The 15,017-nt window shown below is 46.6% G+C and overlaps 1 protein-coding gene across 3 annotated transcripts in view; it reads right to left on the reverse strand.

Annotated features, from left to right (window-relative positions):
• The window catches only part of LOC134529788 (potassium channel subfamily K member 18-like), a 41,674-nt gene that overhangs the window by 12,213 nt on the left and 14,444 nt on the right, over positions 1-15,017 (reverse strand). The window contains exons 4-5 of one of the 3 annotated variants that reach the window (XM_063364233.1): positions 14,593-14,721; positions 9,862-9,986 (exon numbers count right to left, since the gene is read on the reverse strand). In XM_063364233.1, the coding sequence (XP_063220303.1) occupies positions 9,862-9,986; positions 14,593-14,721 (254 nt within the window). Of the gene's footprint in view, positions 1-9,861; positions 9,987-14,592; positions 14,725-15,017 lie in introns of all 3 variants that reach the window. The other 2 variants (XM_063364232.1, XM_063364234.1) reach the window with 2 other exon arrangements.

Consider the following 15,017-nt stretch of genomic DNA (forward strand, 5'->3'; position numbering starts at 1 on the left):
GATTGTATAAAATATCCTTAAATAACGGCAGTTATTTGTAATAAGATGAATTTATTTAATTATTATACTAATAGCTTTAACCATAGTAAATGTAACTGTTGGTTGTAAACGATGGCATAAATATAGTTGAAATGAAATAGGTGCGTGTTTAACAATTTATATACTTCAACACTCTAAAATCGAAGTTTTAAAAACAGAAACTTGATCTATACTAAATATTAAGAAGGCCTAAGCATATTCACTTTATAAAATATCATTATTTAAAGGTTTTGTTATGTAATAAATCTCTTGTTCACCTGACGAATTTATTTTGTCTATTTATTTAGTATAAATGTTGGGAATTAATCACATAATTTTCATTCAATGGCAAGATTTAAGCAATATTCTGAATTTGTTTTAAGCTAGTGCGGTATATAGGGACAATGCTACACTGGGTTTTAGACATTTTTAAACGTTCCTTAAACAATGGGAACTGTTATAAACAATGGCAAATAATAGGATATAATGTTGTGTATGGAGTTCATTTTGTTGCTGGTCCTGAGATTTTGTCATTGCTAATAGTAAATTTATCACAGAACTGTTCTCTAGTCCTTTGCAGGCCCATTTAACTCAGTAAAATGTCCCGCACGCAGTGTTTCGTATGCAATGATTGGTACGCTTCGTGAGGTGCATGTAAAAAATAATTTAGAATTTTATTAATGGCATATGCCCAAAATCAGCTAAACCCTGACATTTAAGCACTTGGAATTTTATTCATACAAAACATTGTTCAGTGTGTTGACATCGTTAGCAGTATGTTTGTCTCAACAGAAAATATTTTATTTTTATGGTTTCCGAATAGAAACATATCAAATTAGCAATTTCCAAGACTTTATTATGCTAAAATAGGTTTTAAAAAAGGAATTTCCACGGCCATTGACGTAATTAATTATGTAAAATAACACGCAACATCTTTCGAAGTTCAACCATTCCAAATTTTTCTTTACAGTTGTAACTTCGTAAAAACTAATATTATTGCCAATGTGATTAAAACGTTTGTCTTGTTATAGCCAATAACATTGAAGTTTACACTACAGAGTTTAATATTTTAAGTAGTTTCTATGGTTATAGTTTTATTAAAAAATCTTAATATCGCACCGTAGTCTCTTACTTATGTAACTACGTCGTAATCCAAAAAAATATTGCCTGGTGTTAATATCATTTCTAACCTGAATTCACATAAATATGACCAAATATTAGAAAACATACCCCAAGATAAAAAACTAAAAATTAAAGCAAGGTTATAACAAACCTCTATATTTAAACAATAACTACTTTTTATTTGTATACATTTATTTTAATACTAAATTTAAGTAAGAGTGTGTATCAGATACTAAGATAAAATTCACTTTATAAATATCTCAAAATCGTCTACAAAAGTGACTAGTCAATACTAGGCCCAAAATATTTTGCACTTTCAAAGTAATATATATATATATATATATATATATATATATATATATATATATATATAAATTCGTCAGTATGTTAGTAAACTCCAGAAAACTACTGTATTTTACGAAGCCACCATCAGGTAGTTAGTCACTAGCCTTAAACCATACAACTACTGCCTTTCTTGAACTAAAGTTAAAAATCATTTACGATTGTTGATTTTGGGAAATGTTTTCCTATTTATTTTTTGAATGTAAAACCAAAAGTCTGAATAATTTTAAAAAAAATATACGTTAAACTATTTGCCAATGTTGGCAGAGGAAAACCCACCTTGTGGTATTATAAAGTTGTATTTTTTCATAGTGGGTTTGTTACCATGGCCACTGAGCTACTGTGTTCCGTCATGTGTACCTTCCGGTTCCGCTGAAAGAGTGCAGTTGCCATGGCAACTGAGCGACTGTGTTCCGTCACGTGTACCTTCCGGCTCCGCTGAGTGAGTTCAGTTGCCATGACAACTAAGCAACTGCGCTCTGACACGTGTACCTTACGGTTCCGCTGAGTGAGTTCAGTTGCCATGACAACTGGGCGACTGCGCTCCGTCACGTGTACGTTCCGGTTCCGCTGAGTTCAGTTGCAATGACAACTGGGCGACTGCGCTCCGTCACGTGTACCTTCCGGTTCCGCTGAGTGAGTTCAGTTGCCATGAAAACTGGGCGACGGCCCTCTGTCACGTGTACCTTACGGTTCCGCTGAGTGAGTTCAGTTGCCATGACAACTGGGCGACTGCGCTCTGTCACGTGTACCTTCCGGTTCCGCTGAGTTCAGTTGCCATGACAACTGGGCGACTGCGCTCCGTCACGTGTACCTTCTGGTTCCGCTGAGTTCAGTTGCCATGACAACTGGGCGAATGCGCTCTGTCATGTGTACCTTCTAGTTCCGCTGAGTGAGTTCAGTTGCCATGACAACTGGGCGACTGCGCTCTGTCACGTGAACCTTCCGGTTCCGCTGAGTGAGTTCAGTTGCCATGACAACTGGGCGACTGCGCTCTGTCACGTGTACCTTCCGGTTCCGCTGAGTGAGTTCAGTTGCCATGACAACTGGGCGACTGCGCTCTGTCACGTAAACCTTCCGGTTCCGCTGAGTGAGTTCAGTTGCCATGACAACTGGGCGACGGCGCTCTGTTACGTGTACCTTCTGGTTCCACTGAGTTTAGTTGCCATGACAATTGAGGGACTGCGCTCTGTCACGTGTACCTTCCGGTTCCGCTGAGTGAGTTCAGTTGCCATGACAACTGGGCGACTGCGCTCTGTCACGTGTACCTTCTGGTTCCGCTGAGTGAGTTCAGTTGCCATGACAGCTGAGGGACTGCGCTCTGTCACGTGTACCTTCCGGTTCCGCTGAGTGAGTTCAGTTGCCATGACAACTGGGCGACTGCGCTCCGTCACGTGTACCTTCCGGTTCCGCTGAGTGAGTTCAGTTGCCATGACAACTGAGCGACTGCGTTCTGTCACGTGTACCTTCTGGTTCCGCTGAGTGAGTTCAGTTGCCATGACAACTGAGCGACTGCGTTCTGTCACGTGTACCTTCCGGTTCCGCAGAGTGAGTTCAGTTGCCATGACAACTGAGCGACTGCGTTATGTCACGTGTACCTTCCGGTTCCGCTGAGTGAGTTCAGTTGCCATGACAACTGAGGGACAGCGCTCTGTCACGTGTACCTTCCGGTTCCGCTGAGTGAGTTCAGTTGCCATGACAACTGGCCGACTGCGCTCCGTCACGTGTACCTTCCGGTTCCGCTGAGTGAGTTCAGTTGCCATGACAACTGAGCGACTGCGTTCTGTCACGTGTACCTTCTGGTTCCGCTGAGTGAGTTCAGTTGCCATGACAACTGGGCGACTGCGTTCTGTCACGTGTACCTTCCGGTTCCGCTGAGTGAGTTCAGTTGCCATGACAACTGAGCGACTGCGTTCTGTCACGTGTACCTTCCGGTTCCGCTGAGTGAGTTCAATTGCCATGACAACTGAGGGACTGCGCTCTGTCACGTGTACCTTCCGGTTCCGCTGAGTGAGTTCAGTTGCCATGACAACTGAGCGACTGCGTTCTGTCACGTGTACCTTCCGGTTCCGCTGAGTGAGTTCAATTGCCATGACAACTGGGCGACTGCGCTCCGTCACGTGTACCTTCCGGTTCCGCAGAGTGAGTTCAGTTGCCATGACAACTGGGCGACTGCGCTCTGTCACGTGTACCTTCCGGTTCCGCTGAGTGAGTTCAGTTGCCATGACAACAGGGCGACTGCGCTCTGTCACGTGTACCTTCCGGCTCCGCTGAGTGAGTTCAGTTGCCATGACAACTGGGCGACTGCGCTCTGTCACGTGTACCTTCTGGTTCCGCTGAGTGAGTTCAGTTGCCATGACAACTGGGCGACTGCGCTCTGTCACGTGTACCTTCCGGTTCCGCTGAGTGAGTTCAGTTGCCATGACAACAGGGCGACTGCGCTCTGTCACGTGTACCTTCCGGCTCCGCTGAGTGAGTTCAGTTGCCATTACAACTGGGCGACTGCGCTCTGTCACGTGTACCTTCTGGTTCCGCTGAGTGAGTTCAGTTGCCATGACAACTGGGCGACTGCGCTCTGTCACGTGTACCTTCTGGTTCCGCTGAGTGAGTTCAGTTGCCATGACAACTGGGCGACTGCGCTCTGTCACGTGTACCTACTGGTTCCGCTGAGTGAGTTCAGTTGCCATGACAACTGAAGGAATGCGCTCTGTCACGTGTACCTACTGTTCCGCTGAGTGAGTTCAGTTGCCATGACAACTGGGCGACTGCGCTCCGTCACGTGTACCTTCTGGTTCCGCCGAGTTAGTTCTGTTGCCATGACAACTTGGCGACTGCGCTCTGTCACGTGTACCTTCCGGTTCCACTGAGTGAGTTCAGTTGCCATGACAACTGAGCGACTGCGCTCGGTCACGTGTACCTTCCGGTTCCGCTGAGTGAGTTCAGTTGCCATGACAACTGAGCGACTGCGCTCCGTCACGTGTACCTTCCGGTTCCGCTGAGTGAGTTCAGTTGCCATGACAACTGAGCGACTGCGCTCTGTCACGTGTACCTTCTGGTTCCGCTGAGTGAGTTCAGTTGCCATGACAACTGGGCAATTGCCCTCTTTCACGTGTACCTTCTGGTTCCGCTGAGTTCAGTTGCCATGACAACTGGGCGACTGCGCTCTGTCACGTGTACCTTCTGGTTCCGCTGAGTGAGTTCAGTTACCATGACAACTGAGCAACTACGCTCTGCCACGTGTACCTTCCGGTTCCGCTGAGTGAGTTCAGTTGCCATGACAACTGGGCAACTGCGCTCTGTCACGTGTACCTTCTGGTTCCGCTGAGTGATTTCAGTTGCCATGACAACTGGGCGACTGCGCTCTGTCACGTGTACCTTCTGGTTCCGCTGAGTGAGTTCTGTTACCATGACAACTGGGCGACTGCGCTCTGTCACGTGTACCTTCTGGTTCCGCTGAGTGAGTTCAGTTGCCATGACAACTGGGCGACTGCGCTCTGTCACGTGTACCTTCTGGTTCCGCTGAGTGAGTTCAGTTGCCATGACAACTGAGCAACTGCGCTCTGTCACGTGTACCTTCCGGCTCCGCTGAGTGAGTTAAGTTGCCATGACAACTGGGCGACTGCGTTCTGTCACGTGTACCTTCTGGTTCCGCTGAGTGAGTTCAGTTGCCATGACAACTGAGCGACTGAGCTCTGTCACGTGTACCTTCTGGTTCCGCTGAGTGAGTTCAGTTGCCATGACAACTGGGCGACTGCGCTCTGTCACGTGTACCTTCTGGTTCCGCTGAGTGAGTTCAGTTGCCATGACAACTGGGCGACTGCGCTCTGTCACGTGTACCTTCTGGTTCCGCTGAGTGAGTTCAGTTGCCATGACAACTGAGCAACTACGCTCGGTCACGTGTACCTTCTGGTTCCGCTGAGTGAGTTCAGTTGCCATGACAACTGGGCGACTGCGCTCTGTCACGTGTACCTTCTGGTTCCGCTGAGTGAGTTCAGTTGCCATGACAACTGAGCAACTACGCTCTGCCACGTGTACCTTCCGGTTCCGCTGAGTGAGTTCAGTTGCCATGACAACTGAGGGACTGCGCTCTGTCACGTGTACCTTCCGGTTCCGCTGAGTGAGTTCAGTTGCCTTGACAACTGGGCGACTGCGCTCTGTCACGTGTACCTTCCGGTTCCGCTGAGTGAGTTCAGTTGCCTTGACAACTGAGGGACTGCGCTCTGTCACGTGTACCTTCTGGTTCCGCTGAGTGAGTTCAGTTGCCATGACAACTGAGCGACTGCGCTCTGTCACGTGTACCTTCTGGTTCCGCTGAGTGAGTTCAGTTGCCATGACAACTGAGCAACTGCGCTCTGTCACGTGTACCTTCTGGTTCCGCTGAGTGAGTTCAGTTGCCTTGATAACTGGGCGACTGCGCTCTGTCACGTGTACCTTCTGGTTCCGCTGAGTGAGTTCAGTTGCCATGACAACTGGGCGACTGCGCTCTGTCACGTGTACCTTCTGGTTCCGCTGAGTGAGTTCAGTTGCCATGACAACAGGGCGACTGCGCTCTGTCACGTGTACCTTCTGGTTCCGCTGAGTGAGTTCAGTTGCCATGACAACTGAGGGACTGCGCTCTGTCACGTGTACCTTCTGGTTCCGCTGAGTGAGTTCAGTTGCCATGACAACTGAGGGACTGCGCTCTGTCACGTGTACCTTCTGGTTCCGCTGAGTGAGTTCAGTTGCCATGACAACTGAGCGACTGCGCTCTTTCACGTGTACCTTCTGGTTCCGCTGAGTGAGTTCAGTTGCCATGACAACTGGGCGACTGCGCTCTGTCACGTGTACCTTCCGGTTCCGCTGAGTGAGCACAGTTGCCATGACAACTGAGCGACTGCGCTCTGTAACGTGTACCTTCTGGTTCCGCTGAGTGAGCACAGTTGCCATGACAACTGAGCGACTGCGCTCTGTCACGTGTACCTTCAGGTTCCGCTGAGTTCAGTTGCCATGACAACTGAGGGACTGCGCTCTGTCACGTGTACCTTCTGGTTCCGCTGAGTGAGCACAGTTGCCATGACAACTGAGCGACTGCGCTCTGTAACGTGTACCTTCTGGTGCCGCTGAGTGAGCACAGTTGCCATGACAACTGAGGGACTGCGCTCTGTCACGTGTACCTTCCGGTTCCGCTGAGTGAGCACAGTTGCCATGACAACTGAGCGACTGCGCTCTGTAACTTGTACCTTCTGGTTCCGCTGAGTGAGCACAGTTGCCATGACAACTGAGCGACTGCGCTCTGTCACGTGTACCTTCAGGTTCCGCTGAGTTCAGTTGCCATGACAACTGAGGGACTGCGCTCTGTCACGTGTACCTTCTGGTTCCGCTGAGTGAGCACAGTTGCCATGACAACTGAGCGACTGCGCTCTGTAACGTGTACCTTCTGGTGCCGCTGAGTGAGCACAGTTGCCATGACAACTGAGGGACTGCGCTCTGTCACGTGTACCTTCCGGTTCCGCTGAGTGAGCACAGTTGCCATGACAACTGAGCGACTGCGCTCTGTAACGTGTACCTTCCGGTTCCGCTGAGTGAGCACAGTTGCCATGACAACTGAGGGACTGCGCTCTGTCACGTGTACCTTCCGGTTCCGCTGAGTGAGCACAGTTGCCATGACAACTGAGCGACTGCGCTCTGTAACGTGTACCTTCCGGTTCCGCTGAGTGAGCACAGTTGCCATGACAACTGAGCGACTGAGCTCTGTAACGTGTACCTTCTGGTTCCGCTGAGTGAGCACAGTTGCCATGACAACTGAGGGACTGCGCTCTGTAACGTGTACCTTCCGGTTCCGCTGAGTGAGCACAGTTGCCATGACAACTGAGGGACTGCGCTCTGTCACGTGTACCTTCCGGTTCCGCTGAGTGAGTTCAGTTGCCATGACAACTGGGCGACTGCGCTCTGTCACGTGTACCTTCTGGTTCCGCTGAGTGAGCACAGTTGCCATGACAACTGAGCGACTGCGCTCTGTCACGTGTACCTTCAGGTTCCGCTGAGTGAGCACAGTTGCCATGACAACTGAGCGACTGCGCTCTGTCACGTGTACCTTCTGGTTCCGCTGAGTGAGTTCAGTTGCCATGACAACTGAGGGACTGCGCTCTGTCACGTGTACCTTCTGGTTCCGCTGAGTGAGCACAGTTGCCATGACAACTGAGGGGCTGCGCTCTGTAACGTGTACCTTCTGGTTCCGCTGAGTGAGCACAGTTGCCATGACAACTGAGCGACTGCGCTCTGTCACGTGTACCTTCTGGTTCCGCTGAGTGAGCACAGTTGCCATGACAACTGAGGGACTGCGCTCTGTAACGTGTACCTTCTGGTTCCGCTGAGTGAGCACAGTTGCCATGACAACTGAGCGACTGCGCTCTGTCACGTGTACCTTCTGGTTCCGCTGAGTGAGCACAGTTGCCATGACAACTGAGCGACTGCGCTCTGTCACGTGTACCTTCAGGTTCCGCTGAGTTCAGTTGCCATGACAACTGAGGGACTGCGCTCTGTCACGTGTACCTTCTGGTTCCGCTGAGTGAGCACAGTTGCCATGACAACTGAGCGACTGCGCTCTGTAACGTGTACCTTCTGGTGCCGCTGAGTGAGCACAGTTGCCATGACAACTGAGCGACTGCGCTCTGTAACGTGTACCTTCTGGTTCCGCTGAGTGAGCACAGTTGCCATGACAACAACTGAGGGACTGCGCTCTGTCACGTGTACCTTCCGGTTCCGCTGAGTGAGTTCTGTTGCCATGACAACAGGGCGACTGCGCTCTGTCACGTGTACCTTCTGGTTCCGCTGAGTGAGCACAGTTGCCATGACAACAACTGAGCGACTGCGCTCTGTAACGTGTACCTTCTGGTGCCGCTGAGTGAGCACAGTTGCCATGACAACTGAGGGACTGCGCTCTGTAACGTGTACCTTCTGGTTCCGCTGAGTGAGCACAGTTGCCATGACAACTGAGCGACTGCGCTCTGTCATGTGTACCTTCAGGTTCCGCTGAGTTCAGTTGCCATGACAACTGAGGGACTGCGCTCTGTAACGTGTACCTTCCGGTTCCGCTGAGTGAGCACAGTTGCCATGACAACTGAGCGACTGCGCTCTGTAACGTGTACCTTCTGGTTCCGCTGAGTGAGCACAGTTGCCATGACAACTGAGCGACTGCGCTCTGTCACGTGTACCTTCAGGTTCCGCTGAGTTCAGTTGCCATGACAACTGAGGGACTGCGCTCTGTCATGTGTACCTTCTGGTTCCGCTGAGTGAGCACAGTTGCCATGACAACTGAGCGACTGCGCTCTGTCACGTGTACCTTCTGGTTCCGCTGAGTGAGTTCAGTTGCCATGACAACTGAGGGACTGCGCTCTGTCACGTGTACCTTCTGGTGCCGCTGAGTGAGCACAGTTGCCATGACAACTGAGCGACTGCGCTCTGTAACGTGTACCTTCCGGTTCCGCTGAGTGAGTTCAGTTGCCATGACAACAGGGCGACTGCGCTCTGTCACGTGTACCTTCTGGTTCCGCTGAGTGAGCACAGTTGCCATGACAACAACTGAGGGACTGCGCTCTGTCACGTGTACCTTCAGGTTCCGCTGAGTTCAGTTGCCATGACAACTGAGGGACTGCGCTCTGTCACGTGTACCTTCTGGTTCCGCTGAGTGAGTTCAGTTGCCATGACAACTGAGGGACTGCGCTCTGTCATGTGTACCTTCTGGTTCCGCTGAGTGAGCACAGTTGCCATGACAACTGAGCGACTGCGCTCTGTCACGTGTACCTTCTGGTTCCGCTGAGTGAGTTCAGTTGCCATGACAACTGAGGGACTGCGCTCTGTCACGTGTACCTTCTGGTTCCGCTGAGTGAGCACAGTTGCCATGACAACTGAGCGACTGCGCTCTGTCACGTGTACCTTCTGGTTCCGCTGAGTGAGTTCAGTTGCCATGACAACTGAGGGACTGCGCTCTGTCACGTGTACCTTCTGGTGCCGCTGAGTGAGCACAGTTGCCATGACAACTGAGCGACTGCGCTCTGTAACGTGTACCTTCCGGTTCCGCTGAGTGAGTTCAGTTGCCATGACAACAGGGCGACTGCGCTCTGTCACGTGTACCTTCTGGTTCCGCTGAGTGAGCACAGTTGCCATGACAACAACTGAGGGACTGCGCTCTGTCACGTGTACCTTCTGGTTCCGCTGAGTGAGCACAGTCGCCATGACAACTGAGGGACTGCGCTCTGTCACGTGTACCTTCTGGTTCCGCTGAGTGAGTTCAGTTGCCATGACAACTGGGCGACTGCGCTCTGTCACGTGTACCTTCTGGTTCCGCTGAGTGAGCACAGTCGCCATGACAACTGAGGGACTGCGCTCTGTCACGTGTACCTTCTGGTTCCGCCGGCACCGAGCGACTCGGACGCGAGGTCGGCACTTGCAGAGTCGTGTCCGAGAGCCTGGAGTGGGTGGACGCTCTGTTCACGGCGACTTCCCTGTCGTTATCCTCAAAGTACCTAAAAGAAGCAAATGCCCACATAAAAACACCGGTAAAACCTACTGGGATTTCACAGAAAAAAAGGCGAAATAATGTTTGCAGGCTTTCACGGCCATTGTCTGAAGTAGCTCGGCTTTTGGGTTGTAGCCGCGTCCTTGGCGAATAATTAGAGCCATGAACATTTCGCGAAAATATCCCGAAAGTAGCTGGAAGTTAAAACACTGCAGCATCGTCTGTGTTTCGTGATTAGGTGAGTTACTTTGAGGTGCTTGTCGATTGTTACAACAATTAATCACACTAATTCAGTGTGGAAGCAAACTCGTCCTTAGTGGCTCGCGCAAACAAGGCAACGACTTCTCTCGCAGACGGCCGCCAATCACAAGGAAGAAACCGCTGGTGTGGGTATACCTTGTTGTAGTCTAGTAGGCGTTCAGATTTTTTCGCGAATTTTCCTGCCCCTACGAATAATTCACCGACGTTTCGGTCGACATTGCAGTCGCCATCATCAGGGAGCAGTTACCTACTGAGGTTCCTACAAGATATGCTGCCTTTATATACTCTTTCGGCTGATGGAAAGGTGTTTCCTGATTGGCTGTAGCTGTGAACCAATCAGAACCTTTCTTTCTTTGTTTGGCTGGGCTGTTTTGCCAATCAGGGCGATCTGTCTGATCTGTCTGTCCAACATCAGACAGATCGCCCCTGATGATGGTGACTGCATTGTCGACCGAAACGTCCGTGTGTTATTCGCCAAGGACGCGGCTAAAACCCAGAAGCCAAGCTACTTAAAAAAACAAATTTGACGTGCAACTATGAGGCGTGTCCGTAAAGTAAGTACCGTTTGGTCATTAAAAGAAAAACTCACAAAAAAAGGTTTTATTGAAGGTTTTAGTTTACTATATAACTAAATCACAGTTTCACAAATTCGCCATTCAGTTCCAGGCACTTTTCGCAACGCTCTACCAGTTTATTTACCCCCTCTGCATAGAAGTTCTCCGCCTGGGAATGGAACGGACGCCTCGGCCATAGGCATCATGGACTTCGAGTACGCAATGCGAGTAGCCTAAGTACAGGCGCTTAGTAAACATATCTGGGACAAGTTAAAGTAATATCCGTACACGAGTCGAAACGTGAGTAAACAATTTGCAGCAAAATGTACAAAATTACGATGAATTGTTTTAATTTCCAGGTGGTGAACTTCTATGAAGAGGGGTTAAATAAACTGGTAGAGCGTTGCGAAAAGTGCTGAGAACAGAATGGGAACTATGTAAAAATTTGATGTAGATATGTAGTAAACTAAAACTTCATACGTTTATTTTTTTATGACCAAACGACACTTCATTTTCAGGTGCTCATCGTATACCAAATTAACATTTCAAACAGACACATAGGCCTTGAGATGTACTTGAGGGTAGTTTTAAACTACCCCTAGCCCTTGCTGAAGGGGCCAGTATATGGAGAACGAAATGAGAATGGTAAATTGTATGATTTGAATCACGTAATTACGCCGATTCCCAAGAAAGTGTTAATTGATTAAAATATGAGTTACGTTGTAAATAAATTTAACTTGTTCAGCAGAAATATTCCCAAAAAAGAAATAAAATGCAACAATTGTTTGATCACTAATAAATATCATAAATGACATGCATTCGTTTTATTCTTGATGAATTAACATAAATTTACGTTCTTTAAATGAAGGATGCAATGTGGAATTTTTAAGTAATGCAATTTCTTGGACATACTACAGTGCAGTTTTGCACTCTTTGTCATAAAAAAAACGTTGAACCTAAACAGGTATTATGGACAACACAACGACGACAGTACAGACGAACACATTCAAACTTAAAATATCACACCAGCACAAGAATTCTGTGGAAGGAATTTAGTCATGAAAATATAATAACAGCACAGACGAACACAAAGGTCTAACGATTGTGTGGCGTGTGTACGAGAAATTTTATTAAATAACATAGCCCTCTCGCCAGAATCAACGTTAGTTGCTTTAGGTAATGGAAGAAGCTATGAGATTAAGCAGTGACGAAACAAATGGTGGGGAAAACGAGAGTACTGCGACGGAAAAGTCCGCCTCGTTTTCCAGTTTCGTAAGTTTCGGTTTTCACCTTAGCCAGAATCGACCCCTGGACCGAATTAGTAGTAGTAAGCGAGTGATCTGGGCACTCAGGCACTGTGAATCGTAGGCACATAAATCAATAAGTGACAGAATATACATAATGTTTTCGAAGAAAGTTAATATAAAACTGTTTGTAGAATAAAGGAAACTGTTTGGTCCCAAAGTGATACATATCCAATATTTGTGCTGCCATATAGCAAGTTTTCGCAAAATTCTTAACAAAATGTTTAATCTCTTTAGACGCTTTGAAGCTTGTTGTTCAAATCTATATACATACGATGGGGTATTATGGGTTACGTTCAGTGGTATACGATGGGATATGATGGTATACTATGGGATACGATCGGTGAGATACGATTTGACTCGATCTTTGGAATATGGGGATATACAATTGCCTACGATGGGATATGATAGGATATTGTTTACGACGGTAAACTTAATGTTTTGTGGATTTATGACAATTAGTGTGCATTTAATAACTAGTGGTTCGGAGGCCTCTTCTTAGGTTGTAAATAGGTAATGTGGGAAGTATAATGCCAACCAATGTGGTTGATGAAGTGTTCAAGTATGAGCGACTATTGGATTTATAGGCTTTAAGTGTGTCGTTTATAGGTGTATGGCATGCGTAGTTAACACTCAGTGTGGGTTTATAAAATATGTTAGTTTGTAATCAAAAGTGAAGAAAGGACTACATATTTCATGATTTAGTGTCTCTTAGTTCTACAGTACGCGTAAATCATTTTGATTATGATTACTATTGGACATATTGCTTAAATATAATAAGTGAATAACTATAATAATTGTGTGACTGGCAGTTCGGAGACTCTCGATCTATATGCACGACATTCGTCAAAATTTGGTTGAAAATCGTGCCAATTACCGAAAAACGAAATCCACATAGGGTTGGTCTATATGATTGTAGTTGGGACTGTAGGCCTAGCAGTCAAAAGGTATACCGAATACAGCTTCCATTTTAAGCGTAATTATCGAGAGTGTCATATTTATTCATTCGCACAGCTGCCTTGCATAGAATACCCGTTCTTAGTGAAAATGATTAACACGCTCGTCGAAAAGGCTGCAGAAAAGTTTACTAATTATTAACATTTGCTGTCTCGTTTGGATTTTAACACCTAGGGCCTTAAATTAGTGTGGTTATATTTAATTTAATAAATTTTAAATATGATTTTTTTTTAATTAAAATTCAATTTTTTGCACAATGAAGGATCAAACCAACATTGGTAGTAGATCATTTCAATTAATACATTAATAGACCTTGTTATTAATTTTTGGGATTTTTGTTCGAATTTTTGTTTCATAATAAAGGTTTTTAAAGACGACGGCCACCATGACCGACAAATCGGCAGACACTGTAATTACCTACGACCTGATACTTGACCCCAATGAACTCTGGAGTGTAACATCGGAAGAACCATGACAATCACCACTAGCACACTCTAGCAGATGAAAAGAGAACTCAAGATGGCGGTCAAGACAGCTGTCATGGCGTCACACTGGTTGAAGTAGTATTTGCCTTGTAAATATTGCGGAGTAAGGGCGAGTTGATATTTATTTTACAAGTGCATTCACCGGGGACCAAATCCAGTAGCTCAAAAATCTATGCATTAATTTTTATTAAATATATTATTATATATTTATAAACATTTAAAATATTTCTTTCGTCTGCTTTGAATTGGGGACCGTGAACTCGATAGTGTGAATGCGTTTTGTTATGAAATTAATATTTAATTTTAATTGATTTTTTTTACATTTACGTTACAACATTTTAGTAAGAATCTGATCGAGTTTTCAAATTTCCCCTGATATGTTAAATTTCAGCAGAGGTCAATGTCCTAACCTAAGAGGCTTGAGCTGAAATTTTTGTGTAGTTTGGAACCTCTTCGAATACATTTGAACTCAATTAAATTTTCGGGTGATAGAAATAACATAATTTGCCCTCAAAATAGACATTCCTTCCCCTCAAAAGTTGACAATTTCGAGTAACTTTGGGGGATCTTGATTATTTTTTTATGAGTCAGTTTTGTGGACTTTGAAGGTCAAGGTCACAAAAGTCCAAGATGGCGTCAGTCTCCTCGCTCGTCGCACCAGTACCAGTTTTCGAACCTATCAGTTTATACTACTGGTCGACGTATCTTTAGTCAAAGGCCGGAACTCTACATGACAGTGGCGATGAAGGCAGCCAGCGACACGAAGGGCACGGGCAGACGAGACGAGATGATTCCGCGGTGGTCCGCAGTTGCCTTCTGCAGCGTGTAGATGGATCCGCGAGGAAGCTTTGCAACGAGTGGAAACCAGCCGACACGACCGGGGATCAAACCCGTGACCCCGAGCTCAGCCGCAGGAAGCAGTGACCACGAGCCGACACACAGGAGAAACAGGAAACTCGGGAATGTTTGAAATGTGAACTACAGGAGACCTGAAAGAACTCGCTGCCACAACAAAACATAGATTGGTTCACTTAAAAAAAAAAGTCACTGACCTGCATTCGGTGTCGGAGTAGGACGATCGAGTCATGCTCTCGGACATGCCGATAGCGCTGTCCGCGGACCTCTGCGATGTGCCAACGTACCTTTTGAACGACGAAGTCCTGGACCGACCTGAGTAACGGCTGCTGGAAGGAAGCAACAGCCTTAACTATTGAGATAAAGGCTCTTAAAATCCCTCACACCAAGTACAACTAATAAAATCTTCTTTACTACGAAAATAAAAAAAAAATTTACAATTGAAAACAATTTACATATTTTTTTTCCAAATAAAAGTTTAAAAATTAAGGTGTCCAATTACTTTGAAAAAATATTAAAATAATATAAAATTAATCATATTTTTCATTTAATTTATTCAAAACACTGCTGACTTACTAAACAAGTGATGGCGGTTATTAATCGAAACAGTATTTAATGCAGC

Source organism: Bacillus rossius, chromosome 2, assembly GCF_032445375.1.
Source record: "Bacillus rossius redtenbacheri isolate Brsri chromosome 2, Brsri_v3, whole genome shotgun sequence".
In the NCBI taxonomy this organism is placed as follows: domain Eukaryota; kingdom Metazoa; phylum Arthropoda; class Insecta; order Phasmatodea; family Bacillidae; genus Bacillus; species Bacillus rossius.